Source organism: Pantherophis guttatus, chromosome 1, assembly GCF_059756535.1.
Source record: "Pantherophis guttatus breed Tessera chromosome 1, ASM5975653v1, whole genome shotgun sequence".
Lineage (NCBI taxonomy): Eukaryota > Metazoa > Chordata > Lepidosauria > Squamata > Colubridae > Pantherophis > Pantherophis guttatus.
Window position 1 is genome coordinate 77,555,831 of NC_142063.1, and position 20,768 is coordinate 77,576,598.

At 38.1% G+C, this 20,768-nt stretch overlaps 2 protein-coding genes across 4 annotated transcripts in view; both read right to left on the reverse strand.

Moving 5' to 3' along the window:
- MAPK8IP1 (mitogen-activated protein kinase 8 interacting protein 1) overlaps positions 1-6,624 on the reverse strand; it is a 58,816-nt gene extending 52,192 nt beyond the window's left edge. Inside the window, exon 1 of one of the 3 annotated variants that reach the window (XM_087876747.1) lies at positions 6,245-6,624. In XM_087876747.1, the coding sequence (XP_087732873.1) occupies positions 6,245-6,330 (86 nt within the window). In that variant the 5' untranslated portion in view covers positions 6,331-6,624. The remainder of the gene's footprint in view (positions 1-6,244) is intronic. The other 2 variants (XM_087876753.1, XM_087876756.1) reach the window with 2 other exon arrangements.
- A 7,540-nt stretch (positions 6,625-14,164) lies between these two features.
- Positions 14,165-20,768, reverse strand: part of CRY2 (cryptochrome circadian regulator 2) — a 35,095-nt gene continuing 28,491 nt past the window's right edge. Inside the window, exon 12 of the mRNA XM_034417431.3 lies at positions 14,165-14,960. Within this exon, the coding sequence (XP_034273322.2) occupies positions 14,943-14,960 (18 nt within the window). The 3' untranslated portion in view covers positions 14,165-14,942. The remainder of the gene's footprint in view (positions 14,961-20,768) is intronic.

The window sequence follows — 20,768 nt, forward strand, 5'->3', positions numbered from 1 at the left end:
AAAATACCAAATGTTAAGTTTTACACATTTTCATTGAAAAAAAGACAGGCAACAGTCAATACCAATTAAAACATTATGAGGCAAGAACACTGTAACCTGAGGATTTGGGCAAAGATTTAAGATCACATTATACACCTGATCTTGCATTTTTACCTTTGTGTTTTTATTTTCAGAATTCAAATCTCCTGTGGCATCAGCCAAATGTGTTTCATCATTGCTATAAAATGGACATCACTGGTTATAGACTCAGTATTATATGTGGGCTGGATTCACAATTGTACAGAGCCTATGTTAAACTAATGACACCTAATGATTCCCCCCAAAATTATTATATCTGCTTTGTTATATCTATCTTGTCTGGTTTTGGAAATCTGACCATGATATTGTTTCTTGCATTTCTAGATACTGTTCTTTTCATTAACGTGCAAGGAATCCCAGGAGACAAATAGTGTATCCAGGAGAGTGATTTGGGGCCAGGCAAAGACTATCATGGGAATGGCTGAGCATTGCTCAGAGCCGCAGTGGCACAGTGGTTAGAGTGCAGTACTGCAGGCTACTTCTGCTGACAACCAGCTGCCTGCAATTTGGCAGATGGAATCTCACCAGGCTCAAGGTTAACTCAGCCTTCCATCCTTCCGAGGTGGGTAAAATGAGGACCCAGATTGTTGGGGGCAACATGCTGACTCTGTAAACCACTTAGAGAGGGCTGTAAAAGCACTGTAAAGCAGTATATAAGTCTAAGTGCTATTGCTCCTTCTCTGAATTAACGAGTTTTGAGAGTAACTTTCTGCTTTCTTATTTGTATTTTTAATGGCAACTTTAACTGCAGACCTTACAAGATTCTTTCCTCTTCTTTAATTTCAACTGCAAAGAACTTTGTAACAAATGTAACTAGCAGCTTTAGAACTACAAGTGAGAATACAGAAAGCTATCATCCACATGTGATACTACTTATTAAAAAAAAACCTTTGCAGAGGTTTTAAAGAATTCCCATGCCTTCTATAATTTCCAAGTATAGTTTAAAACAAACACATATTGAATTGCTGAGCTACAAGGTTAATTATGGGGATTTATTAAGCTCTGAATTTGGAATCTATATCTTCTGTGTAATAAAGTCTCTCTTACTCTTCCTGGGTCATCTTTTTTCTAAATTCTTCTTTTCATTTAAAACAGATAGAAAATTAGCAGCCCCCAGAGCAAGCCTTAAACGTGACATACATTTCCCATTATGTTTCTGAATGCCACTTGGCACATTTCTGGGAAATAAAATTGTAGGCCCTGCACTATCTTTTAGCCAGAAAACAAATATCAAAGGTTAACTGGGATCATAATGAATATCCTGGATTGTAGTGGGGATATCCCCATCATAGCAACCATTTTGCAGGAATACCCGTCATTGCTCTTAAATTCCAAAAATTTGGAATTTTGGATTGCCCTCCAATCCAAAAAAGTTAGGCATAACTGTTTTCTAGAGGAATCATATTGGCCTTCAAAAGAGAATAATAGGAATGCAAGCTAAGCACATCACATATACACATGGATTTATATCCCGTTAGCATGTGGAAACCCATTGCACAAAGAGAAGATTATTGAGCTGACAATAATACATCAAATACAAATATTATGCTAAATTTGACTTGAAAAATTGAAGGGCAACCAAGATAAATGGCAAGATTCATGAATTACAGAGTTTCCCTCAGTCTGGTGCCTCCAAAAGATTGGGACTACAGCTTCCAGAATTCTCAGCCGGGAAAGCTAAGAATTCTGGGTGATGTGATGCTAGGATATTTGGGCACATACCAGCTTGGTACAGCCTAATGTAGCATATTAGCAGTAGTTCATAATAATAGATCAGCTCTGTCTTTCAAAGGTTAAATATATGGGCATGGGAAAATTAAAGCCAACCTTTGGGAATACTGATGCTTAGACCCCTACTTTTGCAAAGTATTTAATTAGTTTTAAAGAATTTAATTAGTCATTGTATAAAGAAAAAGGTTACAAATTACAGGGCCATTAGCCATATATAGAGAATGAAAAAACACATTTTATTCTCCTTCCTTTTAATGTCATCCCAATAAGCAGTTAATTTGGGAGAGGATTTGGAAGCACTAGAGTATGTCCTACTAATGCAAACTTTATGGTCACATTAAGGACAAGTTTAAAACAATGTCAAGTTAAACTTCAAATGTGAGTGCTTCTTGTTAAGGAAAACTATATAGCCTCACATTCAGACCATGACATTTATTATTAAGAAAATGTAATTTCTACTTTCCCTGTAGACTTAAAGCAAGATGATTGAACAAGAATGTGGTTTATAAAACAATGCATAATATGAAATTCCCTCCCCCCCCTTATATTGTAAGAAAACAAATCATCTAATGAAAGTTATTGAAGGGAAATTCAGTGCAAACAAAATGTACTTTTCACACAGCAGATATTTATAGAACGTGCTGCCTCAAGATACATGTTGTAAGACACCTAGAGTTGTTCAAGTCGACAGCATATAAAAAATAAAGCAAAATCTGAAAACATAGGATAGCTGATTATTTAGATGGCTTGAAAATGGAATTAGACAAATAAGAAATGTGTTGCTAAATAGAACCTGGAGATATATGGACAGTGTCAATTTATGCACAATATTAATAATGTTCCAGTGTGAATGCTAAAACTTCACAGTCAAAATGGTTTCATTCATAAATAGGATAATTGATATTACCATGCCTGGAAAGAGCCCAATAATTTTAGAAATATATAATATTTTTGCCATAATGGGCTGAAAAGGGTCATCCAAATAGTTCAATGAGGATCAGAGAATGTTTGGTGATCCCAAAATGTTCAATGTTTGATTGGGATAGAGGATCAGAACAATCACGAGAGAAATATAACACAAGATAATACAGCTGATGGGGTGGCATCTAAAACGAAATGGCTACTTGAAAATGATGGGAAAATAGACTAGCAGGATATAATTCCTTGATTTAAATAATATACAGATTTTGAAAGGCCAAATACTGCAGATATGGAAAAAAATCCAAGAAAAGTTTAAAACTTCCATTTTTAGTTTTGAAAAACGTAGCATGGGATAAAGGGAAGAAAGACTTTAGTTCTACTTTGTTTTGTACTATATTATTGATGAGCTGCAAAAATAACTTCTGAAATTGAACATAATTTCAGTTTACTACATAAGGACAATAAAAAAGAGTAAAATGACTACTGAGTGTTAATATTAGAACACACACACACACACACACACACACATATATACATACATACATACATACATACATACATACATACATACATACATACATACAGTTAAATATGCCAGCAATATTTTCAGGACCACTGAAAGAAAAGTACTTCTCAAGTCACACATAAAATTTTTCATAACTCAGGGTTACCAGATGTAGAAATCTCTTTAATAGAGAAGTAGACTGTTTTATGAAGGATAGGTTTACTACTAATTGTAAGTGGAGCCAATGAGACAGAAAAAAACAAAGGTTGAAAAACCAGGTTCATATTCCTATTTAGTCACAGAGTCCCTAGGTGATGTTGAGCCAATCACACACTCTTGCCCTTACAAAATTATTATACGAAAAAAATGGATGGTAAGATGTATTCTTTACAGTTTCCGAAGGAACCACAGGAACATGTACAGATGTACTCCCTCAAGTCAAGTTTATCCATAGGTTTCTTGATAAAGATATAGAAGTACTTTGTGACTGATTTCTTCAAAGGTTTTATTTCAACTTCTCAGTTTAAATCCATTTGATTCTCTAGTATTCTCCTAACCAAGTACTAATTGAGTCCAGCCTTGTGTACTTTTTTTAAAAAAAAACAGGATATAAATTAAATATATCTCCAACAACTTTCCTTAAAAAACTCTGGCATTGTTATTGGACTGTCAAATTAAAACTAAGGAGATCTGAATTCAAATCACTCAATCACCAAGAAGATAGAGTTTGTTTAGGCTAACCTATTTCATATGATTATTCTGAGAAGAAATATATAGTATATATTGTATACATACAGACGTACATATACAGACATACATTCACACTCCTTTGAATTCCTGTCAGGAAAATCAAGTGAAAAGTGCAATATAACTGTATAGAAAGATTGTAACAGGACATTGGATAGAAGATGTTTATTGTTTTCATGTGCTCCTCTGGTTGGTCAATCTTGGAAGTAGGAAATTAGATTAAATTAAATCCATCTAGGAAGATGGTTCATATGTTGAGCAGAGAAACGTGATAGTAAAGATTGCTCTGCTTATTCTCAAAACAATTTGCCATTTGATAAATCCTACTTAGTAAATCTAAATATTGATATGGGCTGCCTTTTTTGATCTCAGTACTTCTTCTGTTATTTAAAACCACAAATAAGAAACATACTGATACAACATGCATGGCTAGTTCTTAACAGCAAAGTTCTTAGATGAAGATAGAATACGGAGAAGCTTAGTAAAACTTCTAAGCATCCTTTGGTCATCTGAAAAGATAAAAGATCTTGAGATCTTGAGAACAAGTTAATTTTCTGAGATTTTCTAGCACAAATATTCCTTTGCTGCTACTGTTGTTGTTGTTGTTATTGTTGTTGTTGTTGTTGTTGTTGTTGTTATTATTATTATTATTATTATTATTATTACTACTACTATTATTATTATTATCCTCAGAACCAGTGACTAGATAGCTGAATCTATTGGAATCATTGGAATCATAGAATCCTTTTCTTTGGCCTGATCCACCTGGTTATTGTAATCAGTTTAAGTTAAAGATACTGTAAAATCAAGCAGTATGATTTATCTTTCACAATCTTTTCAGCCCGGAAACCATTTCTCTCTCCAGTGCACACCAATCTGGAAATGCATCTAACATCTACAAGCCGTTCTCATAAAGACAACATCCAGATCCATAAAATAGTTTAAAGCAGACATCCATTTAAAAAAAAACCCAGTTACAATTACAAACAGTTACAGAGGCAAACATTGAGGTGCTGACCAAATGCAACATGTAATTTCAGGAAAAAAATGTCTTCGAGGCAGGTACTTCTTCTATTCAATTTTAGATAAATGGTTTAAGATCTGGCTGTATTACCTGCTGAAGCAATTGCTAATTCCTTTCAAGCATTATGTTCATATCTGGCATTATCTCAAATATTGTAGTTCCTTTTAACTAGCATTCCATTTGCCTCCAAACCTGAAGACGACTTAATTTAAGTATTTAAACCGAAGAATTTTCTGAAGAACGGTAATATTTTTCTGGGGTAAGAAATGATGAGTGCTTATGAGAGTGAGAAAGATTTGTAGCAAACGGCAGGAGAGAAATGTGTGGAAAGGGAAGGCCAGAGCAGTGCAAGAAACAGTTATATGCATATTTTCAGGAATACGTGTGGGATGGCAACAGTGTGGGGAGGAGAGGTTGTGCTCACGAGTTCATTGAAGCAAGTGTATGCAGAGCCATTTAAATGTCAGTTATTTTCAGAGGAAGGTGAAGAAGGAGCCTTCCTCTTCCTCTTCTTCCCACAAAACAAATCAGCAGGATAACCATGATCACTATCTCTTTCGGCCACCCCAATTACTCATGGCTCCTCTTCCAAAGGCAGCTGGGCTGCTTTCACTTCCTTCAAGGAGTCCTGTGTGCTGGCCAATCGGGGACCCCCACCTGTTCGGAAGGAAGAGGGGAGACATGGTGCTGGCACCCACTTGCTTGTTAATGCCTGGCAAGGCTCAAGCTGGAGTGGCGAGAAAGAAAGGGGAGGTCAGCTGCACATCCCCACTGGCCTTCCGATTCGGCTCTCCGGACCCCCAAATCTTCTACCCTCCCTACCCCTGCCGAGGTATGAATGAACTAGCAGGGAGCGGGAAATCTCCAAACGCCTTCCCTTTTCATCTTATGGATTGGAGCATGGGTGAGGAGAAGCCTCATTCATCTCATCCCCTATAATAAACATCAAGGCAATAGATAACAGGGATGGGGCGGGAACCTCTCTCTCTCTCTCTCTCCTTCCCTCCCTCCCCCCCCCTCTCTCAGCAGCCCCACAGAATGAAGGGGGACGGGATGCCCGGGGGGGGGGGAAGGTAAATCATGGAAAAAACGGGTTAGAAAAGAGATGGCAGAGTAGAGGCTGTTGCTTCCTTCCTCCCCCACCCCACTTCCCACCTTTCCTGCCGCTACAGCATCTCCTTTCCCAAAGGCTCCCCCGGGGATGGCTGAGATGGGGGGGACGACGACGACTCCAGTACCTGAAACTGGGGGGCGAGGCGAGGTGCAGCCCCAAGAACGGGGAGGATCCGGTCGGGGACGTGGCTCCTTTCTCTCTCTCCGCCATTCTCCCTCTCCATGCAAACGGGGGTGGGGGGGGGTAGGTGGGGGAGGAAGAGAGGCGGAGGGGAGGATGCTGATGCTGGCTGGCAGGCCGGTAGGCGGGCAGGGCGAAGGGAGTGTTCGCAGCCAGACGGCGATTAGTTACCGGAGCGGGCGCGGATGGTGGCGGTGCTGGCGCGGTGGCGAGAAATGGGGTGGGAGGGAAGAGGGTCAACAACGGTTCGGAGCGGGAGGGCGGGAGAGCGTGGGGGGGGGGGGACGGAGAGGGGCAGGCAGTGGTGACCACGAGCAACTGCAACAAGACGGAAGGTCGCCCCCACTGCCAGGCTGGAACACAGCAGCCCCGTCCTCCCCCCCCTCTCTCCTTCCTCTTGCCAAGAGCAGGTGAAGCTATTGCTTCCCCCCCCCCCCGCCCCCAAACCTCGGCCAAGCGGGTAGCCTGCAAGGTTGGGGGCGGGTGTGTGTGAAGAGAGTAGAGAAGAAGCACCTGTGAAGGAGAGGCAGAAAGGTGGGAAGCTGCGGTGGGGCCTGAATGGCTGGCGAGGGTGAGTGGGTGGGTGAGGAGAGGAGGAATCCGTGTCAGAGAAACAGGTGGGGGAGAATTGCGCGAGGCAAGTGGGGTGAGGACCCAAGCAAGGTGAGAGGAGACCCCTAGCAGTGGTGACGGTGGTGGTAGTGGTGGCAGGGAAGAGGCCTTAAAATAAATTGTTTTAATTGTATGCTGCCCAAGAGTCGCTTTTCAGAGTGAGATGGTGGTATATAAATTTAATAAACAAATCAAAAGCTTCCAATGCTAATAGCAACAGTATAATAAATGCCTATGATCAAGTCATCATCACCATCCAACAGCACAGACCAACCTTGAATCAACAGTAAGAAGGAAATCACTCATGCTTGCCTCCCCCTAAAAAGACACAGCTCTGCTTCCATGAAATTTACCGAATTAGTACAGGGGAGAAAAGGCCGATGTGCAAACATGCAGCAAGAAGGAAATAGGGAATATCATCTCTAACATCTATTTATTTTTTAGATATAGATCTCACTGGTCCTTTAGAAGCTCAAGGCGGTGTACAAATGCTTCCTCCTCCAGGTTTTGCCTCAGTCTTCTGAAAGAAGGACGGGTCCAAAGTTTGAACCTGGCTCTTTCCAGTGTAGTCTAGCACCTTAATCCACTATACCATGATCTAGCCCTCTTATCAAGGCAACACACAACACTCTACTATCCTACATTGACCACACCACAACCTTCTAATTACACCACGAGGCTGAGATTAAGCAAAGAATTGGAGTTCAGCCCCAGATCACCCATATCTTTATGATCTGGATAAATCAGAAAGTTGACTCTACCATCTCAGTGTTGCATTCTATATGGTTCTAATTGACCAGAAGGATCATTGATGTACCAATGATTTTTTTCCATTGCTGGATTGATATTGTCTATAAAGGTAAATGTAAAGGTTTCGCTCGCACATATGTGCTAGTCATTCCCAACTCTAGGGGGCGGTGCTCATCTCCGTTTCAAAGCTGAAGAGCCAGCACTGTCTGGAGATTTCTCCGTGGTCATGTGGCTGGAATGACTAAACGCCAAAGGTGCACGAAATGCTGTTACCTTCCCACCAAAGGTGGTCCCTATTTTTCTACTTGCATTTTTTTACGTGCTTTCGAACTGCTAGGTTGGCAGAAGCTGGGACAAGTAATGGGAGCTCATCCCGTTACGCGGCAACAGGGATTCAAACTGCTGAACTGCCGACCTTTCAATTGATTAGTCACTGAGCCACTGTGTCCCTGATATTGTCTATACCCATCTTTAAATTGGCAGAAAACTATAGCAGCATAGAAAGTGCCATCCCTGTTGCCGGTTCTAATCTTACCTTTACTGCCTATGCCTCAATAAATGAACAAGTATAATTTTTGACTAATGTCTTTAATTGGGTTCTTTCAGGGAGTCAGATGTTTAGACTGGATTTGGCATTTTTATCCACTTATTGAGTCCTTCCCAGGGACCTGGGATAGGCAGATGCTGTTGTTTGATAGTCTTAAAGGTATCATCACAGAATGTAAAATATTCCAAGTAAGGCTGCGTCTTTGCAATTGACTGAAGGAGATTTTGTCAATGCCGATGATGTTCAAGTTCAATTCCAAATGTTTTGGAATTCCATCCAAGGCACCTATTACTGTTAATATTATCTTCACTTTCTTTTGCTAGAGTCATTCTACTTCTATGTGCAGATCTTTGTATTTTGTGATTTTTTCCAGTTTTTCCTCTTCTCTTTTGCTGTCTCCAGGTATTATAATGTTTTCTGTGCAGACTTTTTGTCTTTCTTATCAACAGTTAAGTATATAGTATTGTGTGACAGATGCTAATATTATTACGAGTTTCCCAAGTGGTTAATATAACCATTTCTCCCAAAGTGTCCTGCAAATGATCTTAGTATCTAAAAGCTACACTAAATGTATTTCTTTTATTTCAGGCTAAACCTATTGTGAAAATCATAGAAAGTATCTGAAGTGCTAATGCAGTTTTTAATTTCTTTTTGCACAAATCCTATGGTTTTAATATCAATGTAACAGTGCTCTCATCATTTGAGGCTTCTGGACTCATTTGACATTTTAAGAACATGTGAATTGCCCTTGCTGGACAATCTTTACTCATTCACGAAATGGAAGCCATAGCGAACCTAATAACTAAGAAGCAGTAATTTACCATCTCCTAGCACTGGATTTTTCTTTTCACCTTTGTTCTTTGTCTAGGCAAGTGGGCACAATTCCAACAATATACTAAACTACACCCACTCATCATTTTCATTGTTTAAGAAAGGTTACATGGCTCAGAAGCATTATTGGAAATAAAACTACAGGTAGTTCTCCACTTATGATCACAATAGAGCCCAGATTTTTTGTTGCTAAATGAAACATTCGTTAAGTGAATTTTGCCCCATTTTACGACCTTCCTTGCCCCAGTTGTTAAGTGAATCATTGCAATTGTTGTTAGTAACATAGTTTTAAAGTGAACCTGGCTTCCCCATTGACATTGTTTGTAAGAAAGTTGCAAAAGGTGACCACATGTCCCCAGAACACGGCAAACGTCATGAATAAGAGTCAGTTGCCAAGTGTCTGGATTTTGATCATGTGACCATGGGGATGCTGCAACAATTGTGTGAAAAATGGTCATAAATCACTCTTCATTGCCATTGTAACTTCGAATGGTCACTAAATGAACTGTTGTAAGTCAAGGACTACCTGTACCACTGTACACTGAATCTTTGTAGCCAGCTCTCCATTTTTCTTACTTTAAAAGATTTTTAAATGTTCGAAGTCAGATGAGTGAATTTATCAGGCACCAAAGGATGTGTCTCTGGCTTAATTTATGCTCCTGTGTGCCATGTTGGGCCATCTATCATTTCATATATTAATATTTCAACTTTTATTAAACGTATTACCTTCTCCTGGAACATATGTTTTGACTTCTGACTAGCTGATTTACTTACTGGAAGTACCGGTACCAACAATTTAAAGCTTATGAAGTTTCAAGTCATTATTCTTTGACTTCTATGAACGCAGCAAGCAATTTCAAAAATCATTGAAAATTACTCCAAAGCCTTGGTTGCTCATGGCAATTTCTTTGCAAATATTTGCTCCATTCCTGATTATTTCAAGACAGTCAAGAAAGGTTGTTACTCTTGGCTTAAAAATAATAATTCTGGGATTCCATTAATAAATTCTGTGGTAAAAAGATAAATGCAGTAAGAATGTAAAAAAAAAATCCAAGCTTTCAGCTATTTTTAAAATTTGCTCTGAAAGTATAAGAGTTTGGGCATTCTTCAAAATTTTAGCTCACCATAGCAGCTGCGAAGCAACTTAATTGCATGGTATAATCTGAAGAATTTAGCACTGTTCAAAAGATGGAAAACAAAGTTGGATGATGGATATGACGAAGGCTTGGGCAGAAACAAAGTGATTAGTCAAGACAAAACAATCTTTAATTTCAGAGTATTTTTAAAACCGGTTATTCAAGCTACTTCTAGCAGTGAAAAGCATTTTTGCGTAGCTATATTGTGTTCTCAGTTATCCATTTCTTTCATTTCCCACAGTTCAAATTTCAGCTCAAATACAAATTCCATTTGAGATACTTCCTCCTCAGGGGTGGGTTCTACTTAACTCCGATTCACAACGGGAGCACGCTTCTGCACATGTGCAGATCGTTCATGATGGCATCCGGGTGGGTGGGCAGAGCCTCCCCATTACTACCGGTTCGCAAGAACCGGACCAAACCGGGAGCAACCCATCACTGTTCCTCCTGTATTCTTTAAGTTTGTGTTTCTCAATCTTGGCAACTGTAAGATGTGTGGGCTTCAACTCCCAGAATTTTCCAGTCAACATGATGGCAGGGGGATTCTGGGAGTTGAAGCCTACATATATTAAGTTGTCAAGATTGAGAAACAATGATGTAAGCCATCATGTTTGTGATAACCTTTGAGTAATTTAGAGATTAGGAAGATTTTTTGGCCTTCATGGAGACCAGTGGGGCACAGGTACTGATTGTGATGTCACTTGAGTAAGCAACAACATTGGGTGAATTTAATGGACAAAAAGGATCCTTCTTAAGCCTCTTATGCCTTAAATTCCCACAGCAGGACAACTGGCCCAATTTTGGAAGGATTAAGAGTTTTGTAAGAAGTTACTAGGGGTCCCTCAGTTTGGTACAGTTTATTGACAATAAATACAAAACAACATTGATTCATCCATTGAATTCATTGTAGAGAATAAAACATGTATAATATAGTTACTGTACAACATCTGTAAAAAGCGACAAAACATTTTGAGCCGAAACTGAAAATTTAAATTTATATTGTAGTAGTTGTAAGAAACAGGAATATATTTTCAGGAGACAGGGCATCAAATAATGCAGATTAATTATCTTCTATGAAAGTCAGAAATGATAGTTTAGCAATTAATAATAGCAACATGAGGTCAGATGAGATATTTTGACCTATGCAATTTTATCCAAGGATTATACTGGATACATAGTATTAAAATGGTTTGTAAAATTGTTGATGTTGTTCAATCACTTGTGTCTCTGACCTGATGGACTCAATTTTGCCAGGATTGTCTACAGTAACTTTGAGTTTTTGTACTCTTGTTTGCATCATTATATATTTTTGGGTCATGGTGACTAACTATGCCTTTGATTATTGATTATTGCCTTTGATTTTTCCAAGCATAAAGGTCTTCTCCAATTATTCTTGCCTTTACATTCTGTATTCACAATATTATGTTTTAGTGTCATTATTAGTATTTTCAATGAGCAGATTTTACTTCATCTAGCATGATTTTATTTCTGGCAAACCAAATCAACTATTTTCTCCAGCACAGTACATTTTTCTTCATTCAGTCTTTCTAATAGTCCACCTTTCACAAATGTATGAAAACTGATATCTCTGCATGTCAAAAATTATGTCAACCTGTTAGACATTCTCCCAAGTAGCAGCTACTTATTTCATGGCAACAGTCACTATCTCTCTGAATTTTTGAGCCTAGGGAAAAAACTTGGTTACTCTCTCAATTTCTTCTCTACAGTATTGGCATTGGGTCAGCATTACCTGACATATTCTTAAAATTTTTGTTTTTGTTTAATATTCAGTAGCCGATTGGCTTTTCCATTCTCCTTTCATCTTCAATAATCAAAGAGGAATTATCAAATTAATCCAATTAAGGTGACAAGGTTTACAACCTTGGTACACTTTCTCAATTTTGAAACATTTTGTTGCTCTATATTTTAGTTGCTGCTTCTTGGTTATCATACAGATTCTTCAATAGGGAGATGGGATGCCTCAATATACCAGTTTTAAAGGGGTATGCATCTTGTGCTGTATTCTACACAGTCAAAAGCAGTAGTATAATCAATACAATAAAAATTAATGCCTTTTTGGAATTCCCTTCCTTCTTTAATTATGCATTGGATATTAGAAAGAGGAACTCTTCTTATGTATGTAAGGTTTCAGTTGATATCAAATGTATCCTTTAACTCTTCCACTGCAATGTCTAGTGACCCAAAACTCCCAATTTTGATGGCTAAGTCCCTTAGAAGCTCTCTGTTAACGAGATTGAAATGGAGGATACTACTGACATGGCTCCAGATCCGTGAACCAATTTCATATTTTCAAGGATAAAGATACTGAGATGCTGTAGGAGGCAGCAATCCTGCTAAGGCTACACTAAAAATAAATATGCAGAATTTTTGAAGGAATTATGATGTTTCTGTCCAACAAAGGGAAGTTGGGGCTGGCTGGGGAATTCTGGGAGTTGAAGTCCACGCATCTTAAAGCAGCCAAGGTTGAGAAACATTGCGTATGGCATATAGGCCTTCATAAGCAATTTATTCGCAATGAGAAATGGTGACAAAATCAAAATAAAGACCTTTCAGTTTCCCAACATCACAGTAATTCCATGCAAATCACCATCAAATTGGGTCAATCCATGCCACAAACTTCTTAAAGAGAAAGAGGAATTTTATGGCAGAATTCCAGAGGTCAAAAAACTCTTCCAAAGCCAAACAGAACTTTGAAGAAGTTCACTTAGGATAGAGGAGTTCACAATTTATTCAATTCCGAAAAGTTATGGAGGAAGACAAGAAACTACACAAGCCAGTGAAGCCATACATTTTGATCTCAAGAAATCTTACTCAGCAAATGACCTGCTTTTGCTTTCAAATAGTTGTTTTTTCAACCACAAGAGGTAGAAACATGGTTTAGAATATATTTAAAGCCAAGATTGTATATATAATTAGAATACTGTGACTAATATTATTTTTTATGTTTTTGAAATCTATTGTTCTTTTCATAGCAAAATTACAGTGGTGAAAAAGAAAGTACAGGTAGTCCTCGATTTACAACAGTCCACTTAGTGACCGTTCAAAGTTACAATGGCAGTGAAAAACAAAATGACTTATTTTCCAGACTTATAACCGCTGCAGCATCCTCATGGTCACATGATCAAAATTCGGACGGTTGGCAACTGACTCATATTTATGACAGACACAGTATCCCAGGGTCAGGCAATCACCTTTTGTAACCTTCTGACAAACAAAGTCAATGGGGAAACCAGATTCATTAACAACTGTTACAAGTAATTTGTAAAATGGGGCAAAACTAGCTTATTTGAGTCGACTTACAACCACAATTGACCCCAAATTTCTACTGTTAAATGAGATTGTGGTCGTAAATCAAGGACTACTTGTACACCCTCTTTGAATTATATTGTTTTACCCATCAGGATATAGTAAAAATAATCCGGTTCTTAGCAGTTCTTAAAAGTTGGTAAAGCATATCAGCACAAACATCTAGTATCAACTGTTAAGTAGAGTAGTGGAGGCGTGATGATTTGGGCTTCTTTTGCAGCCACAAGTTTCAGGCACTTTGCAGTCATTGAGTCGACTATCAAGTCCTCCACATACCAAAGTACTCCAGAATCAAATGTGAGGTCATCTGTCCAATAGCTAAAGCTTGGCTGACATTGGATCATGCAACAGGACAATGATCCCAAGCTCACCAGCAAATCTACAACATATTGGCTGTAAAAGAAAAGGATCAAGGTATTGCAGTGGCCTAATCAAAGTTCAGACCTCAGCTTGATTGAAATGCTGTGGCGGGACCTCATGAGAGCTGTGCATAAAGAAATCCCCACAAACCTCAATGAACTGAAGCAATGTTGTAAAGAAGAGCGGGCCAAAATTCTTCTAACAACGATGTGAGACTGATATTGCTGTTAAAGGTGGTTCTACAAGCTATTGAATCATAAGGTGCACTTAAGTTTTTCACACATGGCTTCTTCATTTGGGCTTTCTTTTTTGTAAAATAAATGATGACATGGTGGTAATATGTCATGTGTTGTTGTTCATCTGAGGTAGTATTTACTTACTTTTAAGAACTGCTAAGGACCAGGTGATTTTTACTATGTCCTGACGCATAAAACCATAGAACTCAAAGCAAATATATGGCTTTAGGTGTTCAATATATCTTTTTTGTTTCAGAATAACATGATTGGAAGATAAACACACTAGTAAACATTCAATTTAGTATTTTTAGTACCTTCAAATTGGTCACTGTTGTTCCAGTACTGTGCTTTTATAGAAGCAATAAATACTGGTTTAATGATATTTTTGCAGATGTGATTCCATCTATAATATCATCTGTACACATGTTTAGTGGTTGCATGGAGTGTTTAAATGGAATTACTAGGAGCACCATGAAATATTTTGCACGGTTCATCCAAGTTCTTCCTAATAATGACAACAGAAGAAGTAAGGATGTGCTAAATGAAGCAAAAAAGGATATACCATCTGCAGTACCTTGAATAAACTTGCAAATGAGCAAGTCTTAGCTCCAGATTTTCCTTAAACTAATTCCCTAATCTCAAGAAAGGCACGTATTTGTTCACTGAGATTTTGTTTATTGACCAAACTTTTTCACTGCCTCTTTCATAAGAGATTTAGAGTCCTTGTGTATTGTGCATTCAACATGCTCAACAAATGAAATTGCTGTTCAGTGTTGTGATTCTTCATACAAAAATACTTCCCTATTACTCCATTAGCCATTCTGTGACATTATTTTTGTCTTGTCAGTTTCCAAATTCAGTCTGAAAAGAAATGAGAAATCCAAGGTTATTTAGCAGTTTGCTCACAAGCTGAGAATGTAAGCAGAGAATACAATGAAAACATCTTTATCTACATATATTTATCACTATCTGATAAATAATAGATAAAAACTGTGATCCAAATGAGTTTGTTCATTTATGGAAAGGACTCACCAGCTGAAAACTATGTAGAATTGACTGTACCTGCAGTCAATTCTCTTTATTTGAGGATTATATATTTGCAAATTTGCTACTCACTAAATATATTTGTTACTATAAAATCAATAGGGTACCTGCAGCGCTTTCATTTGTGACTATGCAGAGTGGTCAAACAAATGAGTCATCCAATGCACAAGTTCCCAAGTGAGGTTTCAATATTCACTAATTCAGTGTTTGCAATGACTTTATAAAACACAACTCCAGGTATAGTCCTCATTCAGCAATCGTTTGAAATTACCACAGACCTGAATGGGAGGACTTATGACCATTCTTCATAGTTGCATCCATTGCAAGAGGTCACATGATTGTGATTTGAGCGGTTGGCAACTGGCTCACTATTACAATGGTTACAATGTCCCATGGTCACATGATTACTATTTATGACCCTAATTCCAACAAGCAAGGTCAATATGGAGAAGCTGGCAGGAGGTCGTAAATGCCAATCACATGATCAGAGGATGCTGTGACTGTGTGAAATTCTCCTATCAATAGCAACAGATACTTCCCATGACATTATGTTTTACAACCACATCCATTTAGCAATGGAATTGCCGGTCTCAATTACCCTTATTAAGCGAGGGCTACCTCTACCATGAATAACGAGCATCCTCTCTATTTTGAAAAGTTTCAAATATGTAAAAATAAACAGCCCTATCCACAAATGTACATTCTATATAAGTCAAAACAGAAAAGAAGACGAGATGAAAGTTAAAATATTTGGCAGAGATTTTAAGATGTACAAAGAGGAAGTAGTAATATGGATGTCCCAAAGGTACTTTTTCAGGAGGCAACTATACTTTCTCGTTTTTTTCTTTTGAAGACATTTCGCTTCTCATCCAAGAAGCTTCTTCAACTCTGACAGAATAGTGGGGAATGGAAGGATTTATATTCCTTGCAGACAGCTGATAATTTGCATCCTTTAGAGGGTCGTTGAAGCACTTGGAGGTTTATCTGTGTCCTCAGGATCACCTGAGTAGTGCTCCTGGTTCCTGTAGTTTGCAATTTTTTCCTCTGGAAATCCACTCCTACTCCCACACCATTCAAAGGGTGTTGTATAGCTTAAAGTCTGTAGAGATTCTCAGTCATCAAAACATCATCAAAAAAGCTCAACAAAGAACGTTCCTTCTGCGCCAACTCAGAAAGCTCAAACTGCCCAAGGAGCTGCTGATTCAGTTCTAGAGAGAAATTATTGAGTCTGTCATCTATACCTCTATAACTGTCTAGTTTGGTTCTGCAACCCAACAAGACAGACACAGACTTCAGAGGATAATTAGAACTGCAGAAAAAACAATTACTACCAACTTGTCTTCCATTGAGGACCTGTATACTGCAAGAGTCAAAAAGAGGGCTGTGAAAATATTTACAGACCCCTCACATTCCTGGACATAAATTGTTTCAACTCCTACCCTCAAAACAACACTATAGAGCACTGCACACCAGAACAACTAGACACAAGAACAGTTTTTTCCTGAATGCCATCACTCTGCTAAACAAATAATTCCCTCTGTTTACTAAGAGGGAACTATTACTAAGTCTGCACTACTATTAATCTTCTCATCGTTCCCACCACCTATCTCCTTCTACTTATGACAGTAATTTTGTTGCTTGCATCCTTATGATTTATATTGATATTGTTTCCTGATTGCTTATTTGTACCCTATGACTGTCATTAAATGTTGTACCTTCTGATTCTTAATGAACATATCTTTTCTTTTATGTACATTGAGAGCATATGCACCAAGACATTCCTTGTGTGTCCAATCACACTTGGCCAATAAAAAATCCTATCCTATCCTATCCTATCCTATCCTATCCTATCCTATCCTATCCTATCCTATCCTATCCTATCCTATCCTATCCTATGTCATGGTTGTTTTTTCTTTTGAAGACGTTTTGCTTCTCATCCAAGAAGCTTCTTCAGCTCTGACAGGATAGTGGGAAATGGAACGATTTATATTCTTCTAGTCTTCAAAAGAAAAAAAAAAGGAAAGATTTCCAGAGGAAAAAATGCAGACTACAGGAACCAGGAGCACTACTCAGATGACCCTGAGGACACAGATAAACCTCCAAGTGCTTCAATGACCCTCTAAAAGGATGCAAATTACCAGCTTTCTGCAAGGAATATAAATCCTTCCATTCCCCACTATCCTTTCAGAGCTGAAGAAGCTTCTTGGATGAGAAGCAAAACGTTTTCATAAGAAAAACAAGTAAGTCCAGTTGCCTCCAGAAAAAGCACCTTTGGGACAACCATGACCTGGATGACTGAGACTCTCTACAGACTTTTAGTAATATGGATGTCACAAAGCAGTGATTAACAGTCTAATGCAACCAAGAAGTTATTTATTGGAAATCTGAAAAGTAGGAGATAAGAAAGAAAGCTGGAGCTAAATAAGGAGCCTAATGGCAAAGAGAGTTTCTGAAGACAATTATAAAGAATGTATAATGAGAAACATGATGTGGCAAAACCCAGAAAAGCAAGAAATGAATAAATAACAATGACAATATTCAATCCTTGCAGTAGAGGGCAATAAAACCACAGCAATTTTGTAAGGATGAGCATGTCAAGGCTGCTAAAAGTATAGAATCACTGAAAACATTCCAAAATCTCAGGGAGAAGGAGCAATGAAAGCATTCCCTAGGAGAAAAATGTAATATTTATTCTAAATTATAGCACAATAATCTAAGATAGTATCCATTCCCCTCTCCCATTTTAAAAAGGAAAACAAGAAGGAAAAGAAAATGTGACTGCGTAGAAAGATTACAAAAGAAGGAAAAACAACAAGAATGTTTAAAAATAAGAGAACACAAAGAAAGGATGTCCTATGCATCCTTCAAAAATATTTGTAGAATATCTTTGTCAAATCACTGATTCTCTGCCCAATTTATACATGTAATATCACTGTAAGGATAAAACAAAGTAAGCTCCATGTAAACCCTTTTGAGATCCTTAGAGGAAGGCAATATTTACATTCTCTGAATGAATGAATGCTTTATTTGGCAATCAAAAGGTAAAGACTACGCTGCTAGTATATAATCATATTTCTGCTTCAAGAAAGGAAAATCAGAAACTAACTCTCAACAGAAATATATTGGCATCAAAGAACCAAATTTGAAACAGAGGTGCCTTCTGCAGACTCCTTTTAAGTCCCAACTTGTCAAGATTTCTAACAAATATTTTTAAAACAAAAGGAATCACCTAAACCAGAGGTGGGGCACTATTTGTTTATTATTATTTATTAGTCATATTTCTATGCCACCCTCTCTCCAAGGACTCTGGGCAGCTCACACCAAAGACAGCATACTAAATAGCATATTGCCCCCTAACAATCTGGGTCCTCATTTTACCCACCTCGGAAGGATGGAAGGCTGAGTCAACCTTGAGCCGGTGAGATTTGATCCGCTGATCTGCTGAACTACCAGTCAGCTGAAGTAGCTGCAGTACTGCACCCTAACCACTGCGCCACCTCGGCTCTATGGCCCCTTTCTGACTTGTGAACTTCAACTCCCAGAATTCCTGAGCCAATGTTTCTTAAAGTGGTGTTCAAGGACCCCCTAAGGGTCTCCCAAGATCCTCTCAAGAGTCCATGAAATCAAAATTATTTGCCAGCCTATGTTACAATACAATATTAAAATCCCATCAAACAATTATGAGAAGCAGTGGCAGCAGCACTGAATCCAATTTTTAATATTGTAAATATTCAAAAACATAACCCATATAAACAAAAGCTCTTTTATAGTCCTCCATAATCTTTAAAAATGGGAAGGGGTCCTGAAAGGATAACCTTAAGAAAGTTTAAGGTTTGTCTCAGTATCCATGCTATTATTAAAAAGGCAATAGAGCCCTGAGGAAGATAGGTGGTTTAGAAATATGAAATATAAATAAAGTTATTGTTTTAATGATCAAAGTGGCTATAATTGACATTTTCAAAATGAGATACCGTATTTTCCGGCGTATAAGACGACTGGGCGTATAAGACGACCCCCAACTTTTCCTGTTAAAATATAGGGTTTGGGCTATACTCGCCGTATAAGACTACCCCTCTTCCAACGCACACCAAATAAAAATTAAAAAACATCAACTGGCTCACCTACAATGTAAAAGCAGCTGTGCTAGACCCAAAATGGCTCCTGCAACAAGCAGGAACCTCACACAGCCACAAAAAGCCCCCCCAAAAAACTTTCACACTCTAAACACACACAACACAACACAACTGGCTCACCCACAATGTAAAAGCAGCTGTGCTAGACCCAAAATGGCCCCTGCAACAAGCAGGAACCTCACACAGCCACAAAAAGTCCAAAAAACCAACTTTCACACTTTACACACACAAAATTCCACATACAGCTTTGTGAGATTTTGTGTGTTTGTGTAGTTAGAGTGAAACACTACAGAAACACACTAAATCTCAGAAAGCTGCACAAATATTATTTTATTTTATTTTATTTTTATTTTTATATGAAAGCTAAATTTAAAACTTCCTAAACTTTAAATGGCTAGGTCTAAAAAAGAACAACTAAAAAAACCCCAATTGACTATTTTTTTTAAAGCTCCCAAAGGGGAAAAAAACTTACCCAATAGAACAGGGGTCTCTAACCTTGGCAACTTTAAGACTTGTAGACTTCAACTCCCAGAATTCCTCAGCCAGCTTTACTTTGCTGGCTGAGGAATTCTGGGAGTTGAAGTCCACAACTCCCTGCTTGCTTGATTGCTGATTGCTGATGGAATAGATTCAGGGAAGCGAAGCAAGGCAAGCGTTGGGACTAGCAGCTGAGGTAAGCAAGCTGGAGGGGGAAAACTTTTTATCTTTTACATGGCTCTGGCTATCCCAGCTGAGTTGCAGGGAACTCAGCTGGGATCGTCAGAGCTTGGATCGTCAGAGTAAAAGGGAAAAAACTTTTTTCCTTTTACATGGTTTCTGGCGATCCCAGCTGAATTGCAGGGAACTCAGCTGGGATCGTCAGAGCTGGGCTCGCCAGAGCCATTTAAGGCTCGTCAGAGCCTTTCGGGCTGGTCTGCCTGGTTACAGGAGAACAACACCCGGCGTATAAGACGACCCCCGACTTTTGAGAAGATTTTCATGTGTTAAAAAGTCGTCTTATACGCCGGAAAATACGGTAGTATATAATGAAAATTAAATAATAAAATTTCAGATCATTACAAAAAATGCTCATCCCAAGTAGGCTAGTAGACTAAAAGAAAAAGGATATTAGCTGAATCAACTAACCTATAACAATGTGTCTATTTTTTAATAATAACTGCAATTAAAGAAACACAAAACAAAAACTTTCAAATGCTAGTAGAAGTCATATTTTTCAATATTTTATATGGAACACCAACTCTCTTAACTTCTAGTATTATGTTGATATCGGTATTAATTTACATTCAGATGTTAGGTAATCTAAGAAAAACCAATAGTTCCTCAGATTTTCCCTTTATATTTTCTATATTCTTTGTAATGTCTAAAATAGAACAGTCACAACTATTCCTGTGCCAGCTCTCAACAGGAGGAAAAATGTTGACTGAATGTTGCAAATAAACAAAAAAGATCAATATATAAGGCCTTTGCTCTTTCTGATTATTTTGTGCTTCAG